The sequence below is a fragment of the Perca flavescens genome, chromosome 19 (assembly GCF_004354835.1).
Source record: "Perca flavescens isolate YP-PL-M2 chromosome 19, PFLA_1.0, whole genome shotgun sequence".
Classification (NCBI taxonomy): domain Eukaryota; kingdom Metazoa; phylum Chordata; class Actinopteri; order Perciformes; family Percidae; genus Perca; species Perca flavescens.
In genome coordinates this window covers 16,311,912-16,328,206 of record NC_041349.1, presented here as the reverse complement: position 1 = coordinate 16,328,206, position 16,295 = coordinate 16,311,912, and the positions used below count along the sequence as shown (strand labels likewise).

Below are 16,295 nucleotides of genomic sequence, written 5' to 3'. Positions count from 1 at the left end.
CCTCCTCCCACTACTAAGCATGTTGGTAGCGTGAAGGCCCCCTATTGACAAGGGGAGAAACAACTACGTAAGTTGGCTAGTTTACTAACTACAAGGCTACCGAACCGAACATTTCTTTTAAATATTGAACAGCATATGATGAGCGCCTGTCAGAAAACATATAAAAAAAACTTTTACACGTTTAAAATATGCAAATGTAATTAACTCTTCAATTTGAAGTGACAGCGTCATCACTTCAGGTCAAAGTTCAGCCAGCTAGCTAACCTGTGGAGGGTTTTGGCGTTAGCAGGAGCTAATCAATTGCGCAGTAAAGAAGATTGGATTTTTTTCACTTCTAAAATCTCAAAAGGACCTAAAATATCTAGAAAAATGAGAATACAGTGACTTGTTGTAGCACGAGCCAAGCGTGTCTGTGACACCTCCTCAATCTGCTGGAGCAGTTTTAAGAGCCAGAGGAGCATCGGCTTGAGATAACTTTAACCACATCTGTGACGTTATTGCCCGCCGCTGCTGGTGGATTTGAGAAGCCTGTCGGCCAAACTCCGGCTTTTCAAGGAATAGATTTTGGGACAGTAAACATTTAAAACGACCATTTCTGCCAGGCTGGGTTTTCGAAGTGGCAGTGGCTGCATCATGTATCGGATGAAAGCGTTTTATTTTCCCGGCATCTTTAATTAAAAGTAAGTCCGTCATGGTAGGCCTATTTCTTTTCCTATGCTGATCAATGACGGGATCTGCTTTTTTTATATAACTTATTTTAAATTGTGGTTCTAGCTAGTCATTTTCCGTCTTGCATCGTTTGCTTCATTTTAAAGATATTTTATTTTATTATGGCGCTAACAGTTTGTCGACAGGATGTGAAAGTAGCTTAACGTTAATAACGTGCGTTATTGCAAAGGAAAGGAGAGAGAGAGATCAGTGCCAGCGGCAGCTGGCAGGTAGCGGAGGAAAGTGGGTAAGCGCGTACACAGCAGATACACAGGCATGCGCGCACATTTGCACTGTGTACCCACTGTGTACCCAGCGAAATTAGTCCTGCGCGCATCTCTTAATACATCCATGATTGAGGTCTATTAAAGTACTGTGTGATTGTATTATGTCTCTTATGTCAGGATGGCCGAGCGGTCTAAGGCGCTGCGTCAGTATCTGGATGGATGTGGTGGAGGAAGAAGAAGCCTGGGTGGAAGAGGAAGAGGCTGAAACCTGAACCTCCAGTACAGCACTGTGGGGTCATCTGTGATATCAGAGAAGCCCTCATCCTCCTCCAGGTTGTCCTCCATGTTGTGCTCCTCGACTAACTGAGCAGTCTCCTCTGAATCAGGGTGCATATCCTGCAGGGCCTGACCAGTCTGCCAGAACAGATACTGTATCCCAATAAGCTCTCCTGAAACAATAGAGGTAAAGTGCATTATTGTCAGTAGTTTAAACTTAATTTCTGACACGTGTCCAAATCAGTTAATAAATAATAAAACAAATACAAACATTTCAGACATACTTACCAGTGTAACGGGAAGGTGGACAGAATCTGGGCCCATCTTCCTGCTGAAATGCTTCTCGAAATTTTGGTTGACGCAGTGAAGCAGGTCACCTGCGTAAAGCAGATTGTCCAGTAGACAGGGCAGCACTACCGCGGTCCTGGTTCCACCTGTGTAGTCCTGCCGACAGGTACACCTGGAAATTCAGGCTGTTGGCACTGGTCCCTAGAAATACATTATTAAATATTAATTTATAAAATATTCATGGACTATGCGACACATGAATCAACATGTCTGATAGAAAAAAAACCTGGTATGAAGCGGTTGAGATCTGTTGACATCTGAACTCGGGCAACCGCACACCTCCCTTTGTGAGGCCTGTTTCCCTAACCTGCAGGCCAGGCCCCCGCGATGGTAAACTTTCTCAGGCGTGTCACCCACTCCCGAGTCTCCCTTTGCGTGTGATTTTGCCTAGTTTGGTGACATCAATACACAAAAACAACATAAGTGCTGGAACATGAAAGTCAGACTTTGGGCCTTATTATATTGTAATAACCATATGAAAAACGCAGTGTGTGGCATAAGATACCGTCTATATTGTGTCTGTGTTTGAAACACAGCTCATGAATTAACCAGATTCCCATTATAAATATGTATTCTTAGTGTGTGCTGATAAATATCATTAATTAGAAAGCTAGTTGTATATTTTTTTAGGCAGATAGTCAGAAGACAAGACAGAGTTAATAGCATAGCCATAATATTAATAATCTAATGAATAATCTGGCGTTACATATAATGGATATAATATCGACGTTGTCATTAACTTGTCATACTAGGCCTACATTTATGTCATTTCTTCTCAGAAGAGTTAGAAAGGCCACAATATTGTAAACAACACCCTGCTTTCAAACTTGAACAGTGCACATACTATTAATACTGTGATTGTGTGACGTTAACAGTTTTATGGTGATCATTTACCATTAGTGTTAAATTCACACAATCACAGTGATTAACAGTAATGTTATAATAATTAACACTAATGGTAAAGGATCACCATAAAGGTATATGTGCAGTTTAGTGTCCCAAATTATTTTCCAAAAACTGAGTGTCCCAAATGATGAGGGTCTTATTTGAGACAGATTGCCCTAACCCCATTTTGGGACACTAAACTGCACGTATACCCACCATAAAAGTGTTAATGTGAAAAATACTGGCATGGTATAATAGTGGCATTAAACAGAAGTTAGACACCAGCTAAATGTGCACTAACAGTTCAACGTTAGCTAACTAATGTTAACGTTAGCATTTGTTTTCACAAATTAATTTCAAGTTGTATATTCACGTGACAATCATGTACTAACACCCTATTCGTTTATACATCTACATTTACAAATTGGGTTTAAATATTCTCCTTCACAGTCATTGTTTTTTGTTGTCAAAACACTCATAACCTAACGCTAACTAAAATCCACCTTTACATTATCAAACTTCGGCAGACGAGACCAAGAGTTTGATAATGTTACATTAGATAACTAAATTGATATGACAAAATGACAATGCTAAATTACTTCTATACTTAAATATATGATATATACATACAGCACTGTAATAAACACTCACCATTTCGCTTGAGTAGATATGAACGATGGCGGCCCCCTCCGGAAAAACAAATATCATAGCTTGCTTGGAGCTGGGAAGACGATTCGTCGCTGGATGTTGAAGCAATGTTGAAGCCATGAATGTGATTGGTTGTGGAATGTTGAAGCCGTGAACGTCATTAGTTGCGAATGTTAAAACTACGACAGCATTTTTCAACATTAGACAGTCGCTCGGGCGGCTGCTAGCATCCAGGTCGCAGTCTCCTCTGGAGGCGTGGGTTCGAATCCCACTTCTTACAGAAAACTTTTGAAAAGACAATAACTCTATTACTGTCTTGTCGGAGATGTGGAGCATGGATTGGACCAATACATTGATTTTGAACATTTGGACCTTTAGTGGCCACTAGATGCCAGTCGAGCACAAATGGCAACCTGTTGAACTTTGAGTAGTTTTGGGGGAAAAGAAAGAATTTGGTGTTCTACAAGTCATAGATTTCGAAGTAAACTTGTTGTGATTAATGGTGACATTTTTAGAGAATTAGTTTGACTATTAATATATAAAAAGAAAAAAATAGAATTTAACATTTGTCTTTTCATGTACAGACAGTTGATTAGGAATTACAGTTTCCTGTTTAAAACACCACATTTGTATTTAGAAAGAAATTGTTATATAATTGAGACTCAATGAAAACACACATATTGTCTGTTGTTCTGTGCAAGAGAATGTGAACCTGTAGAGGATGTAGGGTATTCAGAGGATGTGAGCAGAGTTGGAGTGGAGCAGGGAGCAGAGCGCCATTCATTTAACCTGAGCAAGGAGCACACTTGAACCCTTGACAAATGAGCTATAAGAACAGATACCTAAACTTGGAACAGATCAATCAGTCTATCAGACTGTATTTATATAGCACTTTTCCTACATGTAAATGACAAAACCTATAACATTCCATTGTCCTAAATGCATATAGGGTGGTAACTTTGTCAGTCTTCCTTCAGTAGGCTAAATGTCACTATAATTAGTCTTTGTGTTGTTTCATAAACAAATCCTGCTAGCTCTCTAATCTATCCGTCTTTACTTAAGCAGAATTTAAAGACCCAGTTTTAATGAGGAGTATGCTGACAAAGCCACTCGCTGCATGAAACACCAGACAACGGCTAATGTTAAGTGACAATTTCACCTTTATTAACATGGTGAAGAATCATTAGTAAAGGTCGGGATGACAGGCTGGAGAAGGTTGTGGTGCTCAGGTGGTGCCTGTAAAGAGAGCAACACACTGAGAGAGTAAAGACTCATTAAATCACAAGGACGTCACTGGCATGAATCACAGCAGCTTTTTGTCCTTCAGCTGTGCGGGTCCATGTGCATGTTGAAGGTGATTTAAAAAAAACGACTATTTAAGATGATTAAAAATGGTTATTGTCCAATGTTTCTATTGCAAATAAAGACATCTTGCGGGCCAATATCATTATTCAAAATTTAGATTTAAAATCTAAAAATCAGGTATTCAAGGTCGCTATCAAACATTGGCATGTTTCAATTTCATTTCTAAATTTTATAAATAACCATGTGCACATTAATGTTCATTCATTACAACGAACAGAGGCACTGTTTATTCGGAGTTGAACTCACATTTACAGTCCTAATGCTGTAAATACTACTAGAGAGCCAAATGTGTATTAATCCGCAGCTGAAAATAGTCCCTACTAATGCACCATTTCGTCCTGTTCGAGTAATGTTTTTAATAAAAACTACAGTGCCCAGCTGTTTTAGGAAATTACTGAGCTTGTTTTAAAAATGTAATATTTTTATTTTAAGATTAAATATTTTATATCCTGGAAGGCAGGTGAATAATTAAATCACAAAGTTTTTTTTTTAAAAACTATTTACGGAGAAATGTGTCTCATCGACATCATCACTGTCACCGTTAAAAAGTATCACCCAGAATTTGGTTCCCATGGCAGGTCTGATGTTTTAGAGGTCATGAACTCTGAACACAGATGCTTATAGAGAAATAAAAGCAGCTTTGCCTTTGCTCCAGCTGCTTGAGTGACATTGATCTTGCAGTAGAGAGACAGTGTCGTCCCTTAGAGACCACATGCATGGACAGAGGCTACATTTTCCTCTTTTCACTGCATGAAAAGGGGGGAAAAGTTTAAACATCAATATTTACATAGACATTACATTACTTCTTGTTATCAAAAATGCATGAAACTATTTTTTTAGACCATAAATCCACATTAGACTGTGATGATTAAAATGTTTTTTGGCCAGAGTAAGGAGAAAGTTCCTCTTTTTGAAATCAAGGCAATGGGGGAGGGTTTAACCAGAAATTCCCACTTGCTTCCTTCATAGTACGTTGATTGCTGCTCAGACAGAAAGCTGTTCTTTGTTTGTGCTGGAATGTGCAGCTTAATCTAGTGTATTGCACCAAGGAGCTAAAAACTTGAAAACTGTGCAGACGGCAGGATGTGGTTGCAAGGTGAGGACAGTGCAGCGGCAGGTAAGACTTGATCATTTGGATATAAACTGGTGCTGAGATACTTGTCTTAATTGCATCGTGACTTTAGCAGTTGAAAAAATATTTCATTAAACGTTGGAGATTCGGTGCATGAAATAGTTCAATATTCCCTTTTCATGAACAATAAAATGCTTCAATTTTGTACACCTACCAGCGCCTCTAAAGCTCACTAATTAACACATTATATCCTATTTTATAGAGTCTATGGTTATATCCAATTTGTTTAATCTGTGTAAGAACGCATTGTGTTTTTATATATATTTTTATGTGCTGGACTATTTTTGGCCGGATTTGAGAATGGTTTCAATGTTCTCTTCTAGCTCAGCAAGAAAGTCGATTTTTCCAAACTATTGCTTTACCAACCCAAAGCTCTGTCTGTTGGACAAAGTGAAGCAAAAGTTTGAAACTCCTGTGAGTCAGAGGCCACAGAAAGTGAAACATGTTTTTAGGATCCTTCTGTGATTTCACTTCCTGTATTTCTCTCACCAACCTCCTTCAGACGGCATTACAAGTTCCACTTGCAGTCACGTTGACAGGATGTGAGGATGTTTGATCATCTCGCCTCCCAGCTCAGCGTCTTCTCTGGTCTCTGTTGCCACTGCCTGTATAACAATCTGTCTGTTGTATGAATATGAGATGATTTTCTTTTCCCCACAGAGTCTGACAGAGAGAGTGGTTTATCTTCAGAAGATGAGGGAGACATTCAGGTATCACTGGTTAATTAATGTCTCTTTCTAATGTGCAATGGAGCCAATAAACATGGAAGGAAACTGAGTATCCTGCTCAAGCACATCCAGTGTTATGTTTTTTTTTTTTTCCCCACACAATTTGGAGGGCCTTTCTTTGGTTAAAAAGTCTCACATTTTTAGTTAGAGAAAGCATTATTTTGCCTTCACAGCCCACATTTGTTAAGTAAAAACATTACAATATAAAATTGATTACAGAAAGAAAAGCTCTAAAACAAACCTGATTACATTAACAGGGACAAATGCAATTGTGGTCCCTCAACTGTCTGATAATAGAATAAAATGTGAATAAAATCAGATGCATGAATTTGTTGTTACGCGATTGATCGCTTCTGTTTTGCTTGTTTGATTTTTAGTGTGAGATCCTGGAAATTCAGAGGGATGAAGCCAATCAGAGGCTGTCTGAATTGGAGGAAGGTAAGAATAATGCATTCCTTTTCTGTTCCCATTCAGGACCATAAGGTGGGCGGAAACTATCCCAGTATGCGTACACTCAAATTCACACCTATCGGCAATGTAAAGTCTCCAGTGCTTGGACAAAAAATAAGGACGATAAAACAAATGTAGACATGCACATTTCACACAGAAAGGGTTTAAAATAATCTGACTCAGTTTTAGGTGTGTGGTCAAATCTATATTTCTATGATCATGACCATGATGACTAACAACTCTCCTCTTTTCATCCCCAGTCTCCAATCAGCTGTTGAAAGAGATAAATGTGCTGGAGATGCAGTTCCAGATTGAGCGCTCCTGCAGGGAGAGTGCTGAGGCGCTGGCTGTCAAGGTATGTTTTTTTTCTTTTTTTTACTACTGGAGTGTTGGTCCTTTCCTTTCCTATGTCCTTTCCTGATATTTCCTTTACTCTCGTTTTTTTTTTTTTTTTTTTATTGTATTTCCTTTCTAATCCTTCCCTATGCCTTTTCATTCCTTTACTGCCTTGTCCTGTCCTCTTCTTTGCTATCATCTTTTCTGCACTCTTATCTTATTCACTATATCTCTTTGTCCTTTCCTTTGCTTTTTTTTGTTTCCTTATTATTCCTTTTAGTCCCTTTGGTTTGGTTTCCTTGTCTTTCATTTTCCTTTGCTTTCATTTAATTTTCATTCGTTTCCTTTCCCTATCCTTTTTGTTTTCTTTTGTTTCCATTTGTTTCCTTTTCCTCTCCTGACATATTAAGAAACTGATGCCGCCTCACGTACTGTACAGCCGATGATATACCCAAACCTTACCTTTCATACTAATAGATCAAAATCAAAATAACAAACCTCCAGACTCACCATCATCTACCCTGTTGCCTAGGTGACTAAAGAGAACAAAGTCCTGAAGAGGAAGAGCCAGATGCTGATGCCGTTCATCCCCGAGCTGCCTGAAGACTTGGCTGCCATGACCTTTGACCCAGAGACTGACCCCCCGGTTAACGGTGATGATGTGGTCGATCTCGGTGAGGAGACGCTGCTCCTGGAGAGTCAAGCCAAGATAGCAGGTTAGACAACACTGCTCAACAAATTTAGAAATCAAACTGGGATAACCAAGCTAATTAACCAAGCTAATGAATTGCAGTTAATTCATGTATTTATTATCAGATCGGTTCCTATTGACATACTTTGCTGTTACTCTTAGTTTGATTTGGCAAACCTTATAGGTGAAAAATAAAAAATATAAAAACGTGTATTTAACAGCGCTGCAGGCATCAGTGGACGGTCTGCTGGCTGAGAAGCTGAAACTGGAGCAACAAGTGGAGGATCTGACCAAAGAGCAGGTCCAACTCAGAGAGCAGGTGCGCATGTGTGTGTGTGTGTGTGTGTGTGTGTGTGTGTGTGTGTGTGTGTGTGTGTGTGTGTGTGTGTGTGTGTGGACTCTGATTACAGACTTTTTCTCTCAGCTAGCTCTGGAGGTCAAGGAGAAAGAGGCCATACTGAGGAAAGTGAGCAAACAGAACAAGACCATGAATAAAATCAAACGCGGTGAGTCCTCATTACATTTGGACTGCAACTAATAATTATTTTCTTTGATGAATCCATCTATATTTCCCTCCCAAATAACAGTATAGTAGATAGAGATTGACTAATTTATTAAGCAGTTAATCATTTCAGAATATTTTAGGTTCATTTTTAATTTCTTAGTCAAAAAAATCATAAATGCCACTTCATTTTGTGTATTTTTGTGTGTGTGTGTGTGTGTGTGTGTGTGTGTGTGTGTGTGTGTGTGTGTGTGTGTGTGTGTGTGTGTGCGCGCACAGTCTCCCAGCTTGTCACAGAGGAGTTCACAGAAATGTCTCAGAAACTGGAGGTGGAGCAGGGCCTACGGCAGCACGCTGAAGTCTTCGCCCACCAGGTGTGAGCGCGTGGCATGCCTGTGTGTGTGTTTGTGTGTGTTTTCTGCACAGCACAAAACATTTTGTCATACATTCACACCTATAGATACTGAAGGTGACAGGTCGTGCTACAGAAAGGGAACAGGAGTGTTAGAATGTTGACCTTCGGGCAGCTACGGTGAACAGACGTTGGACGGGAGGGCGAGACGTGCACACACACACACACACACACACACACACACACACACACACACACACACACACACACACACAAACCCTTTTAGTTGATGTGGTGGGACAGAAGAAGGGGTCTCCATTCTCTGTTTTCACACCGATGACACTTTGGTCAAATCCAGGCTCTCTGTGTGAGGCAAAGTGTTCACACAAGACAAAAGCAGAAACACACTTGTACACAAGTTGTAAAAAAAAAAAAAACCCAATTCACTTAAAATCCACCTACCAAAAACACACACACACACACACACACGTACACACACGTGTATTTGCTGCCCCAGCTGCTCCTATAATGAAGGCCTTTTCTTTCAGAAACATCTCTCTCTTTCCTTCTCTTCCCATTTAGCCCCTCCCTTTCCCATAATTAGTGGTCATCACTGCCGTTAAAGGAGAATAGTGGTCTTTAAGCACAACCTGTCTGTGCCTGACACCTTTATGTTTTGCCGAGCATATAGCAATTGTCGCCTTTGTGCACAGCGTCCTCCATTTACCGGACAGGCACACAATGGGCCGCCTCGCAGGGGTCCTTACCTGTGAAAAGGACCCCCAACTGCTCACACAATTCCTCCCCTTTACTCTCAATTCATAGTAAAAGACCCCCCTGTGCTGAATGCCTCTTGTATGCACTACTATTTGTCTGTTTTCATGTGTTTTGACAACACCAACCATTCACACCTCTCCTCTGTGATGCATGGTGGTATAATGATTGCCTCAAAACAGGAAACAATTTGGAGTTTTTTTATGTGTGTGTGTCTTTGTCTCTCTTTGTGTGGTTGTGTTTGTGTGTTTGTATGTATGAAATAATTGTGCTAATTGCTGTGTGAAAATTGCTCTCTGCTGAAGGTAGACCTGGGATTAGAGCGGTGTAATTTGCAGCGTGGAGCCTTGTGCTGCATGTGCCAGAACAGAGCTCACCAAACCTGCTGCTTCAGTTTGTCCTACCAGTAAAAACACAGAAATGAAAAACACTTTTTCTCACACTTACTTTTCTCTGATCTGCTCTCATAAAGTGTCCAAACAACAATGAACGCAATGTGACCAGAATACACTGAGATCATGTTTTTTTGTATTCTGCTGAAGACACAATTACAATTAGATTACACATGATAGGTTTCAAGGCTGATTCAGATATTTGAGTCAATATATTTAAAATGGGTCCGTTTCTGGCGATAAAATAAATAAATAAATCCAATTAAAACCTCTTTTATTGGTCACATTTTCAGGCACATTACTTTTGGTCTGCCTTTCATGATTTGGCTGGTATTAAATACCTTGTTTTTTTATTTAGAGGCGAGACCATCTCCTGAGATACTGAATGTCCTCTTTGAATATGTGTTAATTTGTGTAAGTGTTAGGTTGTGGCAGTATGTCTTTCTTCTGTTGTCTGCTGTGGCTTGATGTGCATGGGAGACCAAACTAGTTTCCCTTTGTGGATTAATAACTTTATCTGATCTAACTGATCAATACCCACATGTTTACCTGTATATACAATATTAAACTTCACACAAGCAAAAGAACAAAATGTATGTTTATAGCACTCTGATTATTTATTAGCTCTAAACCACAATTATCAACTGTAGCTGGCTTATTTATTTGTCACACCGTAGAAGTAAGAATCCAATTTTCTCAGTGAATCAAGGCAAAGCTTGACATTTTTCTTTTTTTTTCTTACAAGCCACTTATCATAATGTGGGAAAGATTATGCTTTGTCTCACAGCTAAATCGTCCCGTTTGCAATGTTACTATTCTTCAGTGAAGCCGATGAGTAATTCTAATTCATTCTTCAGTCAATCACCAGTTTGAAAACACTCGTGAATTGTGACAACCTCCTGGGGGAGAAAATTAACCAGCCATTCAGATCTCACTTTATCCTTGCTCTAATTGTGGCTCATTGTCAATAATGGATTTCTTTTCTTTTCTTTTTTTTAGAAGCACATAATCAAAAAGATGTCAAAAGGTGAATTTTGGTTTGTCTTGTTAGATATTGGTGCAGCAGAATGCTGCCCACAGAGAGAGCGTGATGCTGACGCAGAGCTCAGAGACCGGCCTGCAGCTGCAGCAGGCGCTGGAACAAATTTCCAACATCAGCACGGCCCTGTGTGACATACAACGCTATTACCAGAACCAGGTGTGGTGAAAGAGAGTGTCATGATACTAGAGCAAAGTTTGTCTCTTCATGTTCTTCATCATGTCCCCTTTTTCTTTCATCCCTGAGTTCAGGTGAAACTGAGTCCGAGCGCTGTGGAAGAGAGCGGCATCCTCTCTGAGTTGCAGAACCTGAGAGAACAGCTGGAGAAGAGTGAGGAGGAGAGGAAGGCCTTGAAGACTCAGCTGTCTGAAGCTACCAGCACTGTCACGGAGCTCCAGGTGGAAGGTAGCTACTGGTGGGAAAAACATTTCGTAGCAAACACGCGTAATGGGTCAAATGCAATTGGCTGAATGTTGAAACCGAAGTAAAATCTCCTCTACCCCCCTTTTGGGTTTCAGTAGCTTATATCACTTCTTCTAATGTGTGTTTGGTCGTGATCTTGAAAAATATTGTTCAATTAAGAAGATATTAAAGCTTAATTGGAGGCATGATTAATAAGTAGTGGCTGACACTCGCCTACCCCACCTCAGCTCATCTCGCTGCACAGATTTGGATATCCTGACTCCTCACAGCCCCCTCCTCACAAGATAATGAGCATATCTATGCTTCAAAACATCCTTACTGAAATCTATGAATGACGTCGCAGGCACTAGTTTCTACAAGCTGTGTATTTAAATGCTTCCACGCTGATTCATCTTGTTGTTAATACAGTACTTTCCTTGTCTCAGGTCTAAAAAGACAGCTTGTGTCTTTCTCTCTGAATGAGCACTTGTTTCATTTAACATGGATCATAATCATTTTGTATTTAATGGGCAAATGTTCTCCTAACTTGATGATGATGGAAATGTTTTGATATCTTCCTTCGTAGTGAAACAGTTACGGGATGCACTGAACCGGGAGGATAAAATTCATGAATCAGAGGAGAAAGCCGCTCCTGCTCCACCTCCGCCGCCGCCTCCTCCCCCTCTTCCTCCTCCTCCCCCTGCTGTCACCAAGTATGTTTCATTAAAGCCAGGCGATGGGGAGTTGCAGTGGACAGTCTTAGTTTCACATGACTGTTTGAATACTGTTTCAGAGGCTTTTTACACCCTAGTGACTGCACGTTTTAGAAGTTATGAATTATAAAACACCAGTTCCCCCTATGTATGACAATTTGACCCCAGAAATCAATCTCTCTCTCTCTTTCGCTCTCTCTCTCTCTCTCTCTCTCTCTCTCTCTCTTTCTGTGCCAAGTTCACTTGATTTCCTGCGAAGCAGGAGAAAAGAAAGAGCCAGTAAAGCTGAAAACCGTGAGTCTCACACTTTCATTCAACTGCAACAATGTCCCATAAAATTCTGGATAAATCTAAAATAATCTTGGATTTTTATGATATTTTCTTTCTGGTTTCTCAAACACAACACTTAATATTCTACTTAAAGGAATACTTTACCCTCAACATGGTCATTTGTATATGAATTAATCTCCCCGTGTTATCTTGGATTCTTGAAGAAATCTTTTTTTCTCGCTTGCCTCCACGCTAAACAAAGAATGCAAAAACGGAGAACATTTTAGATGAATTGAAGTAATAGGCGGCCCTCTATAACTTACCGCAAACATTTTTTCTCGTCTTTGTTCACCATGGAGGCATGTGAGAAAAAGTATTGTTGCTTCTACAATTCAAGGTAACACAGGGTGAGTAATTGATATACTAATGACCATTTTGAGGGTGAAGTATTTCTTTAATTTGAATACATATTAGATGCAGTACGTACCTCACAAACACCACAACAATGAACTCTCAGTCCTAAAGGTTTAAATATGTTATCCATCTCTAATCTTTAAGAAGCAGCACCCTCGTTGGACCTGAAGACGAAAGCTGTGGATGAAATGATGGAGAGAATAAAGAGAGGCATCGTCCTGAGGCCCATGAAGAGAATACAGGTGGACAAATTGTATTCACAAATACTTTTTGCATTTCTTTGTTTACCATTGAATGTAATGTGTTCGCATTTTAGACATTTATATGACCAGAGGAACTTGTATAAAAATCCAAAGTAATCAATAATAAACTGATAATTAACATCGGCCTTCTCTGCTCACAGGAGGATGACCACTCATGGAAGGTCAGTAAAGCTCATAGTTCCTTTTTGTTTTTATTATAAAGAAGTTGTGACAGTTCCAAAACATTTAAATCTTCTCGCAGGACCAGAGGAGTGAAAACAGAAAGTCAGCTATCGTGGAGTTGAAAGGAATGCTGGTAATTAAACTCTCATTGGTGTCGTGAAGGCAAAACACTTGGCCTAAACCTAGAGCGATAAACGGCAACTCGAGCCACTGTGTTTTAAAACACCTTTTAACCATTCTAAACGCCAGGAAAACATGAAGCGACAGCACCTCCGCAGTGTGCCTTCCAGACGGGGCCGAAATGTTGGGGAAGCAGAGCTCCTGCAGGTGCTCCAGAGGAGGAGGCGAGTAATGGGAGAGAACACGGACCAAACACAGGGTACGCTGTCCTCTCACGCTGTCCTCTCACTCTTCTCTGTTAAGAATGATGATGCTTTATTTTTTGTCTTTTGTTAAATGGGTTTTTGATTATTGTTACTATTGTTTATGTATTGTCTAGTCTCTTTTGTGTCCATATAAGGGATCTATTTAAGGGCAGAGGTATGCTGGACATCACAGATAGCGGGACTGTAGTAAACTAAAGGCCTAAATGATCCCCTTTAGACTGTGTTTGAGCCTATGTAAGAAGCAGCAGCACGGTGATATGTTTCTCAGTATTAAAGCTATTGGTGAGGTTAGAAATGATGAGAGACATTTTAGTTAGATCTGGGTTGAAAAAAGGAGAAGTTACATATGACAGATATGTGGACAGCAACTTCAGTCTCTTTGATAGTAATTCTCTAAAGGTACTGATACAAATGTGACTAGGTCCTAACATGCTGTCAAACCCTGTCTTTTATTTTCATTATTTTATATTTTTAATGACTTTATGCTTTTTTTGTAATTGCATTAATATTTACTGATGCTATTTATATATAGTATTACACTACAGTAATGCACTGTGACATCTGGCATTTAAAAAGTAAAAAGCAAATGCACTAATGTCTTAAAAGGGAAAGATAAGGAGTGAAAAGTAACCATCAGATCACTTCCAGGCTCAACATCTGAACTGCACGTAATGAGTATTTTTGCCTCTGCTATATATATATATATATATATATATATATATATATATATATATATATTCAGAACAAAGTGCTCTGTCATATCACTGTGGTCAGCTGCATCCTTCACTTCTCATTGTCTGTATTTGTGCCTAACCTGAGGTAATCTGTTGATCAGACTCCCGGCCAGGTTCACAGTGTGTCCCAGCAGCAGGAGATGGTCCCTGGGCAGGCGAGACCGGCAGCGCCCCTGTGCTCCGGAGGCTGAAACAGAATAGAGAGAAGAGAGACTCTCGCGTCAGAGCATCGGCACTGCTCAACAGCCAAGAAAACTGAGAGCAGTTACAGGAAGTCTTATTGTCATTGCCATTTTATACGATGATGAGTTTGTGGAGGAAACTGCACCTCCAATAAAAAATAAATAATTTTGTGATAAAGTGATTTCCTTAAAGTTTTTTTGTTTGTTTTGACTTGTTGAATTTCCTCTTGGGGATCAATAAAGTATCTATCTATAAAGTATCTATCAAAGGAACCAATTATACATTTGCATATGTATTGAATTAATACATGAAAGCATTACTTTTGTGATCATTTAAAATAAAATTAAATGTTGATCTTGGGATCTATTGAAAAGTTAAAGTAAAGACTTGCGTTGTAAGCACCTCTGGATCAAATAAGATCAGTGGGTGGTGATGGCGCAGTGGATATGGCACATGCCTTTGGTGTGGGACATGGGGATTACCTCCTCTGTGTCTCCCCTTTTGGGACAATGTGTCTCACTCCAATAAAAGACCTATATATATATATCCCCGTGCGTTTGTTAAGTTGGTATTACATTGATCCTAAACAAGAGCCAAATAAGACGATAAGATAACGTCAAATACATTTGTTTAATCAGTCAAGCATCGGAGTTACGATACACAGATCTGTGGAATCACAAAGCACGCAGAGACTTAAGTTTCCCTAGCAACAGACAAAAAGCTGGAGTCAGTCCATGTATCTCTAGACTGTCTGACCTTGTGAGCCCCGATCTGCTCTTCCCCTCATCTCTTATACTTTCTTTCTTGGGCCCCCTCTTCTTCTCCAGCACAGGGACGGTTATCTTTTCATAACGCGCCAGGGTGGGGGCCATTGTGTTATTTCTCGTCCTCATATGTTTTCACACAAAGTGGTACGTTCTGTTCCTGTTTCACTTGTTATTTTTACTCAATGTACTTTGCTCAAGACTCATGACCTTTAACTACTCTATAGTTATGGCTTAAGCTAAACCCGTGCGTCAGAGTTTCCTTTGTTCAGGGAACCACCTGTCCTCTATGACAGCACAAAACTTTGTGCAATAAGCATACACCAAAACACACTTGGTCTCTTATGGAAACCTTTTACATTTTTATTATATTTTTCTGCAAATAGTAAGAATATTATTCTACAGAGATCTGAGTTCAATTCCCACTGCGATACATCAACCAATGTGTCCCTGAGCAAGACACTTCACCCCTTACTTGCTCCAGAGGCGTGCAGCCTCTGACGAATATAGCAATTGTAAGTTGCTTTGCATAAAAGCGTCAGCTAAATGACATGTAATGTAAAACAGTTCTTAATGTCAGTTTTATTCTCCTGGGAGTACCAGACGGGAGTTGTACATTGCAAACAAACATAAAACCACACATTTGGTGAATTTTTTCAAATGCCTTTTAACCCAGATCTGCTTCAAATAGTCAGTACTTGTTGCATGTCAAAGAAAATGAAATTCATTCAGCCATGTTAATCCCCAACATCATTCTTTTTGGGTAACTGGGTTTCAGCTGATCTAAGTGCAAGTTACAGGATTTTTTTATGCTACAGAAAATGGAAAAAAATTGCCTGAGCCATAAAAAACCCTTTATTATATTTATACTATTATCCACTTCTCTCCTGAGGTGTCTGTCTTTTAAAGCTCGATCCAGCAGAAGGATGGAGGCTGCCATTTATTTCAGCACATTAAAGCTCTCACACCAAGAGCCCAGAGGTGTTGTTGAGATAAGAGCAGAAATGCAGAAGGTTGCTTTTTGTTTTCTCACCTCCACACAGATAGGCTATCTATGTGTGTGAATGCATGCATGAATACACTACGCCCTCACATCACACTATATAGCTTCCTTTGTTAAAAGCATCTCAAAAAGATGAAGTTACTCTCAC

The 16,295-nt window shown here is 39.7% G+C and overlaps 1 protein-coding gene across 5 annotated transcripts; it reads left to right on the top strand.

The window, feature by feature from the left end:
- shtn2 (shootin 2) lies at positions 1-14,553 on the top strand. Of its 5 annotated transcripts, XM_028564516.1 has the most exons (19): positions 130-680; positions 899-955; positions 1,113-1,398; positions 6,250-6,299; positions 6,695-6,755; positions 7,028-7,122; positions 7,636-7,819; positions 8,016-8,113; positions 8,219-8,300; positions 8,576-8,670; positions 10,866-11,012; positions 11,105-11,258; positions 11,842-11,968; positions 12,207-12,262; positions 12,797-12,894; positions 13,056-13,076; positions 13,157-13,210; positions 13,327-13,456; positions 14,299-14,553. In XM_028564516.1, the coding sequence occupies exons 6-19, from the start codon at positions 7,066-7,068 to the stop codon at positions 14,454-14,456; spliced, it is 1,461 nt and encodes a 486-aa protein (XP_028420317.1). In that variant the 5' UTR covers positions 130-680; positions 899-955; positions 1,113-1,398; positions 6,250-6,299; positions 6,695-6,755; positions 7,028-7,065; the 3' UTR covers positions 14,457-14,553. The 5 variants fall into 5 exon arrangements, with proteins under 5 accessions (XP_028420318.1, XP_028420317.1, XP_028420315.1 ...); XM_028564517.1 differs by lacking the exons at positions 130-680; positions 899-955 and adding an exon at positions 1-67; XM_028564514.1 differs by lacking the exon at positions 899-955.
- Positions 14,554-16,295: the final 1,742 nt, after the last annotated feature.

Coding starts and splice junctions, on each gene's coding strand:
- shtn2 (XM_028564513.1), top strand. CDS start 5,541: ATGTGGTTGCAAGGTGAGGACAGTGCAGCGGCAG. Junction 13,211..13,326: donor TGGAGTTGAAAGGAATGCTG/GTAATTAAACTC, acceptor TCTAAACGCCAG/GAAAACATGAAGCGACAGCA. Junction 13,457..14,298: donor GAACACGGACCAAACACAGG/GTACGCTGTCCT, acceptor TCTGTTGATCAG/ACTCCCGGCCAGGTTCACAG.